This window comes from Pseudopipra pipra, chromosome 9 (assembly GCF_036250125.1).
Source record: "Pseudopipra pipra isolate bDixPip1 chromosome 9, bDixPip1.hap1, whole genome shotgun sequence".
Classification (NCBI taxonomy): domain Eukaryota; kingdom Metazoa; phylum Chordata; class Aves; order Passeriformes; family Pipridae; genus Pseudopipra; species Pseudopipra pipra.
Genome location: NC_087557.1, coordinates 4054277 through 4070804, shown reverse-complemented (window position 1 = coordinate 4070804; position 16528 = coordinate 4054277). Strand labels below are relative to the sequence as shown.

The following is a 16528-nucleotide window of genomic DNA, read 5'->3' as shown; positions in this document are numbered from 1 at the left end:
GAACTCTCTTTTCACCACTTATACAAAAAAAACCCCCATGGCTAAAAGAAGCAGAGAGCAATTCTCCATGTCTCCACAGATTGTCGCTCTCTCACTCCACAATGCCAGATACTTCCCAGCTTCGGGAAGCACTGAGGTCACAGGCACAGGGAGGCAGAACTCAGGATGCTGCCCTAGGACCTGTGCTGGACAGCCCAGCACATCACACAACCCATAGCAACAGGAGGTAGGAATTAATCCCGCTGCCCCACTTGGTCCCAGACCCCTTGGATTGCTCAGGCAGCTCCAAGTGGGAGTTGCTCCATCCCAGACATTACATTACACTGTCATAGTTCCTTCCCCTCCACCCTCTGCACTTAAACACAAGCACAAACTGAGTGCAGGAAGAGCAGAATTTTAAATCAGCGTAAGTTTACCGAGTCCAAACTGTTTAAAGTTAAAGTTTATTTGTATTCTTTGTAGGAATATCAATAAAAGTCCTCAAATGTATCTATATCTGTACATATTACAAGAACCTTCAAAAATTATTCACAGAACAAAAATAAATCTTCTTTAAAACAAACCCAGGCAATGAAATGCAGAAATGGATCTCAGAGACCAAACAGTCCAGTGCTACGAGCATAAAAATACGCCTTGAAAAACAAGTTTATTCCTTTTTAAGGTGTACTTTGTTGAAATAAAAAATAAATTATTTAGAGCTATCACTGTAAAACAGTTCTGTGTAGTAACACTCTTATTAAGGCCCTTGAGACAGAAAGTCTATTTTTACAGGTAGGATTCCTGGCAGGCATGGTCTGTAAGGACATGCTCACTCTCCTGGGAGTTAACTTACTGTGGAGAAGCAAACACCTAAAAACATTGGCCTAAATTTAACCCTTTTTCCTCCGGCAGACTCAGCTGGATACCTGTGGCTGACCAAGCCAATCACTGATGGAAATACATTTTGTGGTCCAACCCGAACAGGAATTGTTTTCCAGGAACAACACAGACATTTGTGCAGAACACAAGCAGAATTCACACATACAGGGAAGTATTGCTGACACATCCCATGGGCATGGCTGGACAACTGATGGACTTCAAGTCAAAAGCTGGTGGGCTTAAGCAAGCACTAAAACATGAGATTAATATATCATGAGAAATAAAAACAAGCTAAGCCAACCCAAAGCAAATGTATGTACATAAAATAAACCCCATTTCTCAGAGGATTTATTAGATGGATAAAGAATTTGTTAGTTAATACACCTCATACTGTCTAACTAGAAAGTACACACATCCCTTTCCAGGCTCCTGTAGATCCCCTGCCTGAGTTATGCCACTGGAGAGGAACGTGGCAAAATGTGTAGCTGCATGAATCTGTGCTTTTATGCATAGCTGCCCATTTCTGACACAGCAGGGAAAAAACAGCTTGTAATTCCTGGATGTGAAATCTATTTCCCTTAAAAAAAAAAGGTCTGAATTCCTAGAGTTGCAAAGAACAGGGATTTACAGGATGCTGCCCCTAGGCTGTGCTCCCTCTGTCCTCTTAGCGCTTATCCCATGTCACTCTGGCCATCTCTCACACACTCTTGCAGACACCACACACAGTGTGCCACGAGGCCACACACAAGAGGCTGCTCAGCTTCCCTGAGCACTCAGAAGCCTGGGTGGCTTTGAGGTTTGGGAAGAATCCTCCTGGAAAGGTACTAACATGGCCAGCACTGACCGAGACACCAGGATGGGGCGACTTTCCTGTTCAGTCTGAGGAACACACAAATATTCCTTCCTCCTACAGGCTATTCCATTTTTCCTACCCTCCTTCATCTGTTTCCTTGCACAGGATTAGACACGGCCCAGTGCCTTTGCTCAGAGTACAAACCCAAACCCAGTGTCTGTCACGCTCCCCATCACACACATCACACTATTCCCTCCCTCGCTGCTGCAGAACCCACTGGCTACGAGTCTAAACCCAAACGTGCTCAGGCCCAGGCAGGGCTCCTGCTCCCGAGCAGACACGTGGTTTAGTGCCACTTGAATTTTTATCAGTCTGGATGAAATAGGAACTGGCATTTTCACATATTGTCAGCTTGAGGCGGCTGAAAATTTCTCTGGAAAGCTGCTCGGTAACAAACCAGGAGAGACAGCTGCCAGGAGCAGAGTGTTTTGTGCTGCAGCTGATCAATTTTAGTCTTGCAGCACTGAGTCTGCAACCCTCACCCCCTCCGGGGTCAGCAGGCAGCATCTCCTCGGTGGCAGGACTCGGAGGAAAACACTTTGCAGCTCAGGGGAGAAACTGGAATAGGAGAGAAACAACCAGCCCAGCAACGAGCTGTGAGGACCACACTAAAAGACTCTAGAGTCGCTACTTTTTCCTACAGGCTTGAGAAACACACAGAAGGTACATTGTTAGAGTGATGCACGACTGAAACAGGTGATCAGACCTCACCAAAACAAATGGATCTTGGGGCAGGGATCATTTCCCCTCTAAAAATCCAGGCTGGAATGCTGCCCCTATTGCATTTCGCTGCAGAAACCAAAGGGGACACCTCAGACAGAGCCTTCAGCATCAAACCACACAACTGAGCCAGCCCCTCTGCCAGTAGCAGGGCGCTGGGGAGCACAAGTGAAAGGCATTTCCCCAATTAATGCCAAACTCACACTCCCAGAACAACACATCTGCTTCTGCCTCATTCTATCAGTGCAGATCAGCTGTTTTCACGCCTTGGTCACAGCACACCCCACTATCTGCACTATGCAACAAGTCAGCAATGCACATGCCCATCCCAAAAGGCTACTTCTGGGAACACGTTTCCCGTGCTGCAGCTGTGCAATTCCAGCACATAGCTGTGGGGAGATGCGGCTCCCACAGAAATACTCCACAAACAGGGGGTTGCAAAGGTTTTGTGTCGAAGAGCCACTCACACGACAGGTTAATACAGACTCGAGAGGCTTCTACGGCTGTGAGACATGAAGGAAGGAGGAACTTAAAGGCACAGTTTGAGGAAGAAAATATCACAGGTCAGCAAGGACCTAGAGCTGGAAGACAGTTTGGAAAGTATGGAAAAGTAATCACTGCTGAGCAAATGCAGAGCACAACCCTTGGTGTGTCTGTGCTGACCCCAAACGAGCCAGGGCCGCTCCTCGGCCTTCAGCACCAAGTCACAGCCCAGCAGCCAGAACAGCTTTGATCTCAAAGAACCCAGCACTGAACACCAACCCCAACTGGCTGCAGACTAGTGAGCTCTAGAAGGCCTTGCCAGGATTGATCCGCACCCATCCTACAGTGCAGGACACGCTGGGTCTCTGCACTGATGCAGACTCACAGAACACGCTGGGGTGACAATGGTAACTCAAGTACTGTGACACAAGCACCAGGCACAGCAGTTACACACTGCACCCACCAGCTGCATTAACCACAGAGATTCATCCATTTCCAAAAAAACCCCAAGCAAACCTGACAACCAAATCTGGGTCTTAGTATTGTGCCAATAATTCATGTGCAAGAAACTGGCTTAGGAACTCCTGCATTTTTCATGACACATCCCACACCCAGGCACCTCTCGAGCTTTTGTCTCCAACTCAAGTAAACTTTTCCAATTTCCACAACATGCGTGAATGGTTAATCACACTCGTTATCAGCACATTTCTGTAATTCAAAATTTCAATTGCTGCTCCAATAACTTTATTTACTGTGAGTTTTGGGGCCAGAAATGCACAGCAAAAACTGGAAGTGAAGATTCACATGCTATTACATGACTCCAGAAAATGGGGCTTTAAAAAAAAAAAACCCTCTCAGATTAACTATTGTGGCATTTGATGAAATCACGAGAATTGACAATACAAAGTCATTTCCTGCTCACCTGCTGCAGGTTGTGAATGTCACTATTTCCCAGGAGAAGGTCACTTTGGAATGATATCCCATTCACACACAGCCTGTAAGCATGCTCCTATGAAATGCAACTGGAAGGAATTGGAGACAAAAGCTTAGTCAAAACTCCTCCAGGAAAACTGGTGTCTACAGAACTCAAAAAAAAAAATCATTCCTTTAAAGTATCCAGAGAAAGAAAATTTCAGTGGAAATGGAAGATCACACCTTTAATTGGAACTAGACTGGCTAAGCAAGTGGCTGAAACACTGAAAATAAGCGAGCGTTAAAATACAGAAATCCTCTAGAAAAAGGGAATTTTGCATATGGAATCTCCTGTGCTGGGCATGGGCACCCTTTGATTAGCCCTTTCCGAGAGCATTAACCTGGTTGTTCCGGATGGAGTGCAGAGAGGGAATTCAGGGTGCTGCTGCACAGTGTGTACAGTGGGGACTGGCTAGAAATTGTTAAAAAAGTATTTACAGGTCTGTAAATTCTCCAAACAGAAAATATAAAACTGCATTAGTAAAAAAAAAAAGAAATAATCCTACCAGGAAATCCTGCAGATTCACCCTGTCTGACGGGAAGCCTGACTGTGCAAATGCAAGGAAACCAGGTTGCTGCTCCCACTTTGTACCTTGTCAAAATCGTCAGAAAGACTCTTTTTTTTCTGGAGTCCTATTGAAAGCAGGTACAGGACACAGCAAGAGTCAGTTTTCTTGCTAAAATGTTTGCTATCAAGTTTGCGTTCAGTTAAAGACCAGCTGGGGAAGAGGGGAATGAACCCAGCCAATGAGTTTTCCTATGGAATCCATTCCACTCATGTCCTCCTATCAGCCAGCTGCTGTCTCAGGTACTCCACTGCTCACCTCTCTCACCCACAACACACACACACTCCCCTCTTCCTCCTCCCAGGACTGCAGTGCTTTCAACAAGAGAAAAACAAAATAATAATAATAATAATAATAAAAAAAATAGCAATAATTAAAAAAATCTACAGTATTCACCTCCTTTTGGTATTTTACATTGGCATTTTCTGTACACGACCCAAGAGCTCCCTCTATTTACACAGTGATCCGGAAGGACTTGTTCTCGGGAGCCTGGTTCTCCTGGCCCTGAGTGGGGAATCAAAGCCCACCCTTCAGACTCGGTTTTCCAATTTTATTAAACTGAAAAAAAATGTACAATACTTTATTAAATGTACAATACTATCTTAAAACGATTTTAAATACAATTTCTTTAAATACAATCTTAAAACGACTTTAGAATAATTTTAGAACAATTTTTTTTTTTTCCCCAAACAGTACAGTTTTTAACAATACAATTTCCAATGTACAGAACTATGTACAACAATGACAACGGGGAGGGGGGTGGTGGTATCTCGAGTCTGCTCCGTCTTGGCTCTTCCACGGAGCGGGTGGGCAGCACCGGGGGGCAGGTCAGAAGCTGCTGTTCTTGAATTCACCATTCTCCGTGATGGAAAGCTTGGGGGGGTTCCCATTCCGGACGTGCATGGTGTAGCGCTCCTTCACCTGCGTCAGGGCGCTCATCAGCCGCGTGTTGGCCGAGTCCAGGAACACGATCCGCTTCTCCTGCAACAGACACCCCACAGCGTCAGAGCTCCCCCACGCACCCGGCGGCCTCGGCGGGGAGCGGCCCCCGGGGGGTTCCAGGCGGAGGCAGGTGGGCCAACATTCCCTGGTGAGATGGGCTGCCTGCCTCTTTCTGTTTTCCGGGGGTGCCACGGGCTCCGCTCCGGCCCTCCTGGACTTCTGGCGCGACAGCGAGTCCCGGTGACATCGGTGCATTGATCCAGCCATGGGGGCTCCACCCAGCCAGCGGGATTTTGCCACAGGGGAGCCGGGGGGTGTGTGTGTGTGTGTGTTGGTGTTAATAACAACGATAGCCAATTTAAATATTGTTTTTAAAACTGTGTCAGAAAAACAGAAACAGGCAGCAGAAAACAAAAAGTGGTGGGGGTTTCGTCTGGCAGAGAAAACAAGTGGTATCTACCGGCCGTAGTCTCTGTATTTTGGATGGAGTGTGCTCAGAGTAAACTCATGGGATGCTTGAAACAAATAAATAACAATTAAAAAAAAAAAGCGGATAACGGCAGCCTGCGGTGACGGTGCAACAGCAACACAGAGAAGCAGCAGCCAAAAGCTAACGCTCAGGGGTTATTGGAGGTGAGGGGGACAGGGCAGACTGGGTGGGGGGAGATGCCATCGACAGAACACAAAGAACAAACACGGAACACGCTGCTCCTAGACCCATTCCAGCTCAGGGGGCTCCCAGGCTCCACGAATCTGTGTGCCCGGTTAGATTCTCCTTGCACAGAAGGTGCCAGCCTCCATCTTCAGCAGACAGCTCCAGGATGGGGGCTAAATTTATATAACCCATCACCAGCCCCAGCCTGCTGACAGTGGGGTATCTGCAGTGGGATACCGCACTGGAGGGACAAGCCAGAGAGTCGGTGGCACAATCAGAAATGACAATTTTCATCTTTCCTAAAAAAGTAATAACAGTGTAGCCACAGAAAGCAGCACTAGAGTCAGCAGATAGGTAACTGTGCTCTCCATGCTACCAACTGATTGGCTTTTGTTCTTTGAGAAAGGAGAATGCCTAATTTACTCGACTGAAATAAGCTGTGTGCAGGAACTCTTCCCAGTCCAGCCCATTGAGAAACAAAATGGAGGGGAAAAAAACGATGCAGGGAAGGTACAAACATTAAGGAAGCTCAGACACAGTGCTCAGGAGACCCCCAGGAGCTACCACGGGCCCTTGGGATTCAGATCCCAGCCCATCAGGGTGTGGGGTACAGCACTAATCAGCAATGTTTGCTTTTCTCAGCAGGCTCCCCCACAGGGTTAAGTGCTCAGGGGCAAAAACAAGGCAGAATTTAAGTCCTGCTTCTGTTAGGGCCCTGAAGAGACCAAGCTCTGTGTAAATAAACAGAAGAGGAAACACAAGGCACAGAGGCCTGCCCTGGCCCTCATCCTGATCCAGCTGATGGGAGCAGGGAGAACACAGAGCAGGGGAGTTACAGGCCTTTCCTCTCCTGTGCTGAAATGAACCCTGCAGAACACAACTGCCTCAGCAGGAATGTGGTCCTCAGCAAGGCAAAGCTCCTACTCCTAAATTTCACCTGGAATACATAATTTAGAATGAAAATATCTCTTGTCTGAAAATTTTTCTGAAACACTTCTGCAGAATTTTCCCCAAGGGTTCAGAATAAAAGGCTGGTTTGTTTTCTGGCACCGCTGAGCTCTCACTGAGCTGGTCTGCAAAACAGCTGGAAATCTGCACTTGGAAAATCCATCTGAAGAGGATGAGCTTGGTGAGTAGAGGCATCTTCTCACTGAAAGGAAAATTAGATCTACCAGGCACATCTCTAACGTGCTCGGATCCGGCACAGGGAGCGGGAGGAGCTGGAATGGGTAGGAGGTCAGTGAGCTGGGCCAGGACTGGGTACTGCTCAGCTAGAGAACTGAGTGGGTTTACTTGCCTGTTGGAATTATCTCATCCCCATTTATGACCTGTAATTTAACACAGCGGAGATGTCACTTGCAATAGCAACTGGGCCAGTACTCTTTTGCAGCTCCGCTGCTCCCAGGAGAGAGTTTAGCCAGACCTATCCCCTGCTTGGTCAGAGACCCAGAGCCTGGAACCACCCGAGGTGCTGCTCAGGGTCAGGAGAACAGCTCATGTCCTGTGCCAGTGCCACTAAGCACAAAATCCCGGGTCAGTGCTGCCCGTGGCAGCCTTTAACTCTTCAGCCAGGTGTGATGGGCTGGGTTACAACTCCAGGAATGTCATGTAAAAAAACCCTTTCCTTTTCTAGCCACTGAAGGAATCACAGACTAAATAAAATCTTCCAAGCACAACTTCAAGGGATTGCTACAGAACCCAGCAAACACCTGGGCTCCTCCGGCGAGTCTGTTCCGAATCTTTCACCAGTTTCCTCCTCTGCTCAGGTACCCAAGAAAGGGCAATGACAACTACACTTCCCGCATGGCCTGGCATGCCCATGACAGTGAAGCAGTTAAGGTTTGCTGGTGACCTTGCTTGTCCAAGAAAAAAAGAGTCAAATTAAAAGAGGAATCATTAATGCTGCTGGTTTGTTCCTGTTTTTTTTTATCCCCACAATTTCCACCTCAGGTGATAAATGCCGCATCATTTTATGAAGTGTGGTGGAGGATCACCCCCAGTCCTGAGGGTCTGAAGGTCTCACAAGTCAGCAGTGGCCCCTCTGACAGCTGGTGACACTGGGATCAGAGTGGTCCACGCTCCACCTTGCTAGTCCATAACCAACACTGAGGCTGGGAGCCTCCTGGCACGGACAGGTAACAACGGGAAGGGCAGGTTTCTTGCTCAGTCACAATCTCTAAGTCTTCCCCTCCAAAACTCACTTTTTATGTTTGCTCAGTGCCCCTTCTACCTTCTCGAGGCAGTTGAAAAATGTGTCACCCCCTTCGGAATCCAGGCTGCTGTCTGGATCAGCTGCCATTCCATGTGTGGAACAGTGAGATGCCCTGACTGTGCCTACCTCCAAAAAAACTGCCCAGCACATTCACATCTTTCAAAAAAAAAAAAATCTGCTATAAATATGTGTTACCAGGCTTTTAAAAACACAGCTTTTTGCTGCTTTATATTTTCCTCCAGTTCCACATGAGTTCAAACATTTCTAATACCCCAGTGCCACCTTTAAACATGTTCAACAGCCTCAACAGAGGCTCCCCCTCCACCACTCTTTGTGTAGAGAAACAACTTTCTGAAATAACTTGGGTTATTCCTGAAAAAATTATTAAGGGAAGTTTCCAGTTGGAACTCCTGAAAAGCCCAGAAGCAGGAAAGAGACCCTCCAAATGCAAATACCACAAATGTAACACGGCAGGCAGATACAAACCAGTCCCAGGTCCTGTTGTGGGATCAGCACAGACACAGAGGAAAAGCTGGAATGACCCCATAGGATACACCCACATGCACTGCCTGCTGGATCCCCTCCCCACAGCTGCCCTGGGGTGACCAGGGCAGGCACTGCAGGTCTGTGGAAAATGGGCATTTCCCCAGGACTACCAGGGATGGCCAACTGGGGTGAAATGCCACACATGACATTCCCAGAGCAATGCTCTGTTGCAGCATTCTCTTTCCTTGACCCCACTGTCCAAAGCCATGCTTGGAGCTGGCACAGCTGAGATGCATGCACATGGCAGCTGAACTATGCTGGGGTGAGGCACAGCTTTCCCAGAGGTCCCAGGCCCACACTTGGAACAACATCTCCACAATGCACTCCTGCTCCTTTACTCCCTTGGAATCTCACAAAGTAGCAAAGGTTTTGGAGAAGTGATCAGTCCTGGGATTTGTTGCCAGGCTGCCTCAAAGCCCAGGTCAGGCAGGTCTGTATGAATTAAACACCCCAATTCTCTCCCAGAAGGCAGTAAGTGACACCATGGGCTGACCCGGCTTGGGAGATAGGGAACAATGCTGGGGCAGGAGAGAGGGAGAATAAAGGGTTCTACACACGAGTTCTTGGAGATCCCAAGCTCCTTACCTACCTGTGCATCAATGATTTTCTGCTTTGCATCAATGACAGCTTGCATCTCTGCGTGATCCTTTTTCAGCTCCTCTTCAACGGCCATGAGTCTGATGAGCAGAGAGGGACAAATTAGGACAGTTTAATACTATTCCCAAGTGTTTGAGGTACTCTGTTGGTTTGACTTCTGTGCTTGTCCTGGCTCTGGCAAGGGAAGCAGGAAAGAATTCTGCTGCTCTCAGGAAAGATTATCTCTCCATCTGACACTCCCAATTGCTTAACCTTGTTATTCTCAGAATGGACACTGCCAAAAATGCAACTGCTCTGACAAACTGATCTCACGTACAGATTCCAAACAAAGGAAGAAAGATCTGCAATAAGTACAACAGAGACCAGGGTTACACAATTCCCAAACATTTTCCTTTGCTCTCCTGACAATCTCAGGCAAGCTTCCCCACCTGCATCCCCCTTTCTTCACCTCTAAGACAGGACGGGGAGAACACGTGGCACAGGGGAGCTGCTTGTCCTGCCCACTCCCGAACTTCCCAAAGCCTCACCTGCTGATGATGCTTTTCATCTGGCTGTCCTTCTCCTCCTGCTGCCTGCGCAGTCTCTCCTCGCTGTCCTCCAGCCTAGACTTGTACTCCAGCAGCAGTTTCTGCATCTGCTGCTCCTGCACCAGGAGCCGCCGCTCGTACTCCTCCAGCCGGCGGCTGGACACCCGCAGGCGCTCCTTCAGCTTCGCTATCTCCTGCTCGTACTGCAGGGGGGCAAGGAGGGTTACACTGTATTACTTTATAAATCAGATGCAAAGGAAAAGATCAGATCATCGTAATGCTCTGCTGCTCTTAAGAGGATGCTGGGTTTTTCTGGAATGAGAAACAAGTTGATTGAAGTAAAGGAAGTGACAAGCAAACCTGGGGGCAACACAGAGAGGAGCACAGAGGCTCCCACTGGGCATCAAGCTGCTCCCACGCTGTGGGGTGTCACTCTGCAGCACAATTCAAGCAGTCAGGGGGCTCTGACATGGCTCTGACTCGTAACATCTCCTGTTACTCCAGATCTGAGCAGTTCCCAGACAGATGCTGCTAATGGCCTGTCAACTGGCCTGGGGTGCCCAAACCTACAAACCAGACTCACGCAGGACACAAATAATTCACTCTTCAGGACCTAACCAGGGCATGAAACCTCAGGTGAAGTCAGAGCAAACCAGTCACTGCAGACCAGAGCCTGTCAGGTTACCTGGCTGAGGTTTTGGTCTTCTATTTCTTGTCTCTGTGGACAATCACTTCTGCAATAGTGCCATGAATCTAAACATACTCCTTTGTTTTGGGTTCATTCACCTTTCTTAACAATCTTATGTTCCGGCTTCTTTGTCCACTGAATGTTCTTCTCCTCATTCCCTGTCTTCTCAAAATACCAAAACTCTTATACAACTTCATGCCCACAGCAGCATGTGGATGTAACTGTACTTGGAAAAATGGAATCTACTTCTGAAAAAACATATGCTTTAAAAAAACCAGATCATAAAGATTTCCATGCAGCCCAGAAACGTTGCACTACCTGGGTGACAGGCATTTGCCTCAGGGGAAGCCCAAGACAATATTTGACTGCAACTGCTGATGAAGGCTGAGCTGCATTTACCGAGCCCTGTGCAGTCGCTGAGCACATCCTAAGCTATCCTCTGTCAGGTTAACAACCCTGATTTTTTTTTTTTTACAGAGTTAATGATCACTAAAATGTTTTGCAAGCAGAGAAGAATGGCAGAATGTTGTAGCTGTAGTGCATAAATAAAAAATAATAAAAACTAATGACTTGAGCAGGATGTAATACACTCGGGCAGCGTGACTCACGATGCACTAGGTGCCAGATGTGATGTACAAGCTCAGCTCTGTCAGTTTGCCCCCATTTGACATGCTGCAGCCTGTAATCTGTGCTATGGGATGCTGTACTGCAGGAATGTGTGGCAGCATGTACAGCAGGAGCTCTGCCAATACAACCCGAGTGCAAACCCATGACGCTGAGACAGCAGGGCCTGAAAGCCCATCCGAGCTCGGCTGTGGGTGCACAGGACTCACTGGTACCCCTGAGCTGGCTGCACACAGAATAAAATCTACCTTCTCAGCGTGCTTGACATCATCCAAGCTCTGTGCTGTGTCCTTCTTGGCCTCCTCATACTGCCCGTTGTTGAACACCCAGGCAGCCGTCCTTTCCACCGGTGACAACGTGGCAGAGTCCACAGGCGACTGCACCTGGGGCAGAGACAGCTGTAAGCATCCCTCAGAGAAACCACACACAAACCAGCTCTAAAATTCCCCTGATTTGGAGGAGAAAGATGCCCATGACTATCAGTCTCAAAGGATCCCCCAAACCTCTCCTGCAGGGATACACCATCCTCCCTTGACTCTGGATGTGCAGCAACTACCTGAATCCCTCTAAAACCAATGCACTTGAGAAATTTTTCTTTCTCTCTAAGTTCTCGTTTCCCAATCTTGTTCTCGCCTTTGCCACACTGTCAGTAAGGTTTTCTCACCCTGCCATGTCTCCCAGAGAGAAAACAGAGTGACAAAGCTTTGCTCACAGGTAGGAGAGGTTGGTTTCCTTGGAGTGCTGAGGAGCTGAACTTGGGAGCAGCTTCCTCAGCCAGGCTGGGACAGACTACAGAGGAGCATGGGACTGCACAGCTTGGATCTGGGACAGCACAGCAGGACTTTAACGTGGCAGGGGGATGCAACAATGTCATAGTGGTGCTGACTGGGAGAACTGTCCAACCTCTTTGGAGGCTCTCTTTCCTCTTTAAGGGAATCCAAAAAGGGAGCCAAGAAAAAAACCCCAAGAAACTCTCTGCCTGGCTGGGGAAAACACGTCTTGCTACAAATTCCAAGCAATTTTCATGGACAAAGACGAGTTTATAAGCACAGGAATTAGCATAATTACCCCTGAAAGAGCAATACTGTCTCAAGTTCTTGAGAAATGCAAAAGATCAACTCCCCCCCAACTGCAGCTTCTTTTTGTGCCCAGGCAGCTCTTCAGCTCCCTGCCTGGCCCCATGTTGAACCAAAGTGCAACATCTTCCCTGGCTGGGGCTTCTGAAGTCCCAGATTCAGCCAGGAGCTTTCCATGGGGGAGGGACAGCTTCTTTAGGAGTCAGGGATCACGTCACCCTCCCGTTGTGTTTCTCCTCCCAGGAGGACAGGGCTGGCAGGTGCTGCATCTGCTGCCACAGCCCAGCTGTCCTGAGCATCCATGGAAGAAGCCTCAGTAAAGATGGGTGTAAAGGCAAAGGAGAGATGTAGGATTAGCAAAAATCCCTGTATTTAGCAGAGGCCTTTTCCCTAGAAGGAAGTCTTCACAGCAGAAAGGCTAATAGCCCCTTAGGTATAGTGTGGCAGCCTGGCAAAGCTCCTTAATTCAGATTTATTTTTATGGCATTTGCTGTCAGGCAGCCACGGCAAGGGAGACCATGAACTGTGTGTGTGGCTCTGCCACCAACAGGCTCTTCCCAGAGGTAAATACTTTGGCTCTGTGAGTATTTGGAGAAATCAGGAGCAGCGATGGATAAGCATTCACTGGAGCTATGGAGGACTGAGAAAGCAGAAATGTGACTACAAAGTAGTCCATGCCCAGCCATGTTCCAGACTGCTGAGCAGCAGCAAACCTGGCCAAACAACCTTGCAAGTTTAGGACAGATTACTTCCAGCAGCCAAACTCTGAAAGCCAACAAAGAGTAAGTGGATGGCAAGCACTTCACATGCTAATGGGTTATGAGTTATACTCTACTAAAGGGGAAAAAAGAACCAGCCTGCTAGGATCATGTATTAATTCCCTTCTTTGCCTCTCTTCCAAAGGAACACACTGACATTTCTGTTCCCACCTACCTCCTAAATGGAAATGGAAGGCAAAAAGTGACCTCTCCCAGCAAACAAAGGGCCCAGCTCTATATTCAGAAACAAATGGAACTTGTAGAGAACAGAGTCCAACAATTATAACGCCCACAAAACATGCCTAGAAAGAACATGCCCAGAAAGAACATGCCCAGCTTCTCTCTTCTCTTTCTCTTTTTTAAGTAAGAACGGAATTCCACAACAAAATTTGCAATTAAAAGCACGCAATGGAATTTGCCTCAAAAAAAAATGTTGGCCACTTGATTTGGCAACACTTTGAGACGTTGTTCATGGGTGGGGGGAAGGAAAGAACAAATTGATTTCTCTGAACAAAGCAGGAGCAAGTACTCTAATGAATCCAGTGGAAACAATTAGTATAGAAAACAGAGTGGGAAAATAAGTGGGTGCACATCCCTTTCAAATTTATCCTTGTTACTGGCCTAAAAACGCCCTACCACCACACAAGGCCTGATTGTATTCCGTGAACACCTATCCATGCCTCTATGCCCAAATGTAAAACACAGGAGGGCACAAACATACCCACTTCAAATAATACACAATTGCTTTTCTGGGTGTTACTAACTTGGCCTATTAAAGCTTTGCTTTGTGATTCAGTGTTTCTGGTCTCGTACTTCAGTGAGCTTCAGGTATCAAAGTAGTTTTGAAGGCCTGATTGCTCCTGGGTTCCCAGGCATCATTCAGATTTTCTGCCTTTAATTGCAGCATTCAGGAGTTTGCCAAGAACGCTCCACTGACAGGGACAGCAGGAAAACCTTGGGCAGAGGTTGCTCTGCCAGCTTCACCTCACAGCCCAAAGCCTTCCTCCTGCAAAACCTCTGACCTGCACATCGAGTTTTTTACCTTCACTGCACTGCCGAGCATTTAAATTTCTCTTTAAATTAACTCAGGAAAAGATTTTCCTACACAGCAAGTCCCAACAGGATTATCATTATTTCTTTCAAAAATGGTAAAGGAATGTTGGCTTTTTGACAGGAAACCTTTGATTTAGAGTTGCCTATGAACAACTGATAAAGCGCATCAGGAGCTGGTAGATATAAGCACTCATTTCCAGAAAATATCTGCATTATTCATAGTTTGGGATGATTAATGAAAAAACAGCACTTATTTGAGGACCAGCAAGAGATTGTTTCATCATGGTGAAATATGGATTTCTCCACACTTCAGACAACCATGCTTATTTGTTACTTTGGCAGCAGTTTATTCCATGATGTTTTATCTTTGTTCGTTTCCCTGTTTTGAGGCAGCTCTGCTTTTAAATTAGCACCACAGGGCAAACTCAGTCTCACGTGGCAATCTGAACTTCCATTCGGAACAAAGCTGCTCCTGTTTTGGTTTTTTTGTTTTGTTTTGTTTTGTTTTTTTCATTTAATTCAGGGAATGTTTCCAGTTCTGTTTCTTTCAGCAGGCTTGCTGCTACCTTAGTAAATGGAAAGCAGTTCTTTTTAAATGTAGTACAAAAGCATCCCAGTGTAAGAGATAAGCTGGTTTGCCAAGCTTATGATGGTGACAAGCATGACTAGTCCTTACACTTACCACTGGCTTAAGTGCTGCTGCTCTCGATTCAGCTCAACTCCAAGGTCAGAAGGCTTTGCAGCTCAAGGAGCAGTGGGCTGAACCCCCAAGCAGAGAGGCCTGGAGACAGGCTTTCCTTACCTGCTGCGTCTGCTGCCGCTGAATCGCCCGCACCTTCGGGACGGGGCTTTCCCTGGAGGAGGAGGACTGGTGCCGGGAGCGGTTCCCGTTCTGGATGGGTTCAGTGCCCATGGCCCCCGACGCCCCGGACATGCTGCCCGTGCTGCGCAGGGAAGGGCTGTGTGTCAGGGTGTGCAGCGTTTTGGCCCTGGTGCCCAGCACGGTCTGGTCCATTTTGCGGATCTGGGCCTGGCTGCTGCTGTTCTGCCGGGGCAGCACCACCGGGACGTGCTTGTCCGTGCCCGTGGGGCGCCGGGACGAGTCCTCGCTCTGCGAGCTGCGCTTGGCAGAGTCCTCCAGGCTGCTGTTGCTGCGCCCGCTGGGCTTGAAGTCCTCGCTGTTGCTGCGGCTCCGGGAGCTGGCAGTGCTCAGGTTCTCCGGGCTGGAGTCCACAGAGGCCTTGGCCATCGGCGGGCTCGGGTTGTTGAGCTGGTAAACCGGGTTCTGGAATGAGAGAGGCCGGAGGCTGCCCTGTTGGTTCCAAGCTGGGTGCAGAGGCCTCCGAACCTGGGGAGCGCTCTGGGGGGTGCTCTGAGTGTCCCACAGCTGTTTGATGTTGGCCACCTGGGTGACGGAGAGCTGGCTGCCGGCCAGGCGCAAAGGCACGTCGTGCATCATGGAACCAGAGTCACCGTGGGTCGTGTGAGGGTCCTGGAGGTCCATGAGGGAGATGCTACGTCCGTTGGGCAAGACACTTACCTTCTCATCCTTATCCGAGCATGTCATGCTCTGGGTGGATGCCTGCTGAACCAGCAGTAAGGTCTTGCCCCTAAAATGTCCATCTACATTTTCCTGGGTTGGAGACTTCAGTCTGTTTATGTCCCTGTGGAGTGGAAAGGAATTTGGTTAATTTTTGAGCAGCCAAGACCCCAAGAGATGTGTCCCAGAGAAGTCCTTCTACCTCATGTAACCTCCCCCCACTGAAAGCTTCAAGGAACCAGACTTCCTTTTATGAGCATTTTGTGTGCAAGTCAGAACACACTCTTCTTTAATTACAGCTTATCTTGGAGAACTGTGTTTGATTCAAGAAGTGCTTCATCTTTATTTTTTTTTCAGAGGTGAAATCCAAACCATTCCCACCAAGTCCTCCCCCCTTAGCCCCTTCTGCCTCCAGCAGACATCAGATCCCATTTAACCCTTTGCCAGCATTATGTAACAAGTGGAAATGGCCTCAAGTTGTGCCAGGGAAGGTTTAAATTGAGTATTAGGTAAAATTTCTTCACCCAAAGGGTTGTCAAGCCCTGGCACAGGCTGCCCAGGGCGGTGGTGGAGTCACCACCCCCGGAGGGATTTAAAAGGCTTGTAGATGTGGCACTTGGAGACATTGTTTAGTGGTGTCCTTGGCTGTTCTGGGTCAGCAGTTGAACTTGATAATCTTAGAGGGCTTTTCCAACCTTAATGATTCTATGACTTCATGTATTATGGAGGTCTGAAAATTCAGCAGGAGTTGTGTCAAGGCTCCTGTATATCTGGATGTAAGCTCAGAGGGCAGAGAATTCCACATGACAAAACTGGCCCCTGTACCTGACAGCACAAAAATTACTCTGAGACCGCAGC

The 16528-nt window shown here is 48.0% G+C and overlaps 1 protein-coding gene across 13 annotated transcripts in view; it reads right to left on the bottom strand.

Annotated features, from left to right (window-relative positions):
* Positions 1-424: 424 nt before the first annotated feature.
* The window catches only part of RASAL2 (RAS protein activator like 2), a 164917-nt gene continuing 148813 nt past the window's right edge, over positions 425-16528 (bottom strand). For 8 of the 13 annotated variants that reach the window (XM_064664159.1, XM_064664163.1, XM_064664162.1 and 5 more), the window contains 6 exons: positions 14933-15794; positions 11492-11626; positions 9932-10134; positions 9397-9484; positions 7347-7377; positions 425-5433 (listed from right to left, as the gene is read on the bottom strand). In XM_064664159.1, coding sequence (XP_064520229.1) covers positions 5303-5433; positions 7347-7377; positions 9397-9484; positions 9932-10134; positions 11492-11626; positions 14933-15794 — 1450 coding nt within the window. In that variant the 3' untranslated portion in view covers positions 425-5302. The remainder of the gene's footprint in view (positions 5434-7346; positions 7378-9396; positions 9485-9931; positions 10135-11491; positions 11627-14932; positions 15795-16528) is intronic. The other 5 variants (XM_064664160.1, XM_064664161.1, XM_064664156.1 and 2 more) reach the window with 2 other exon arrangements.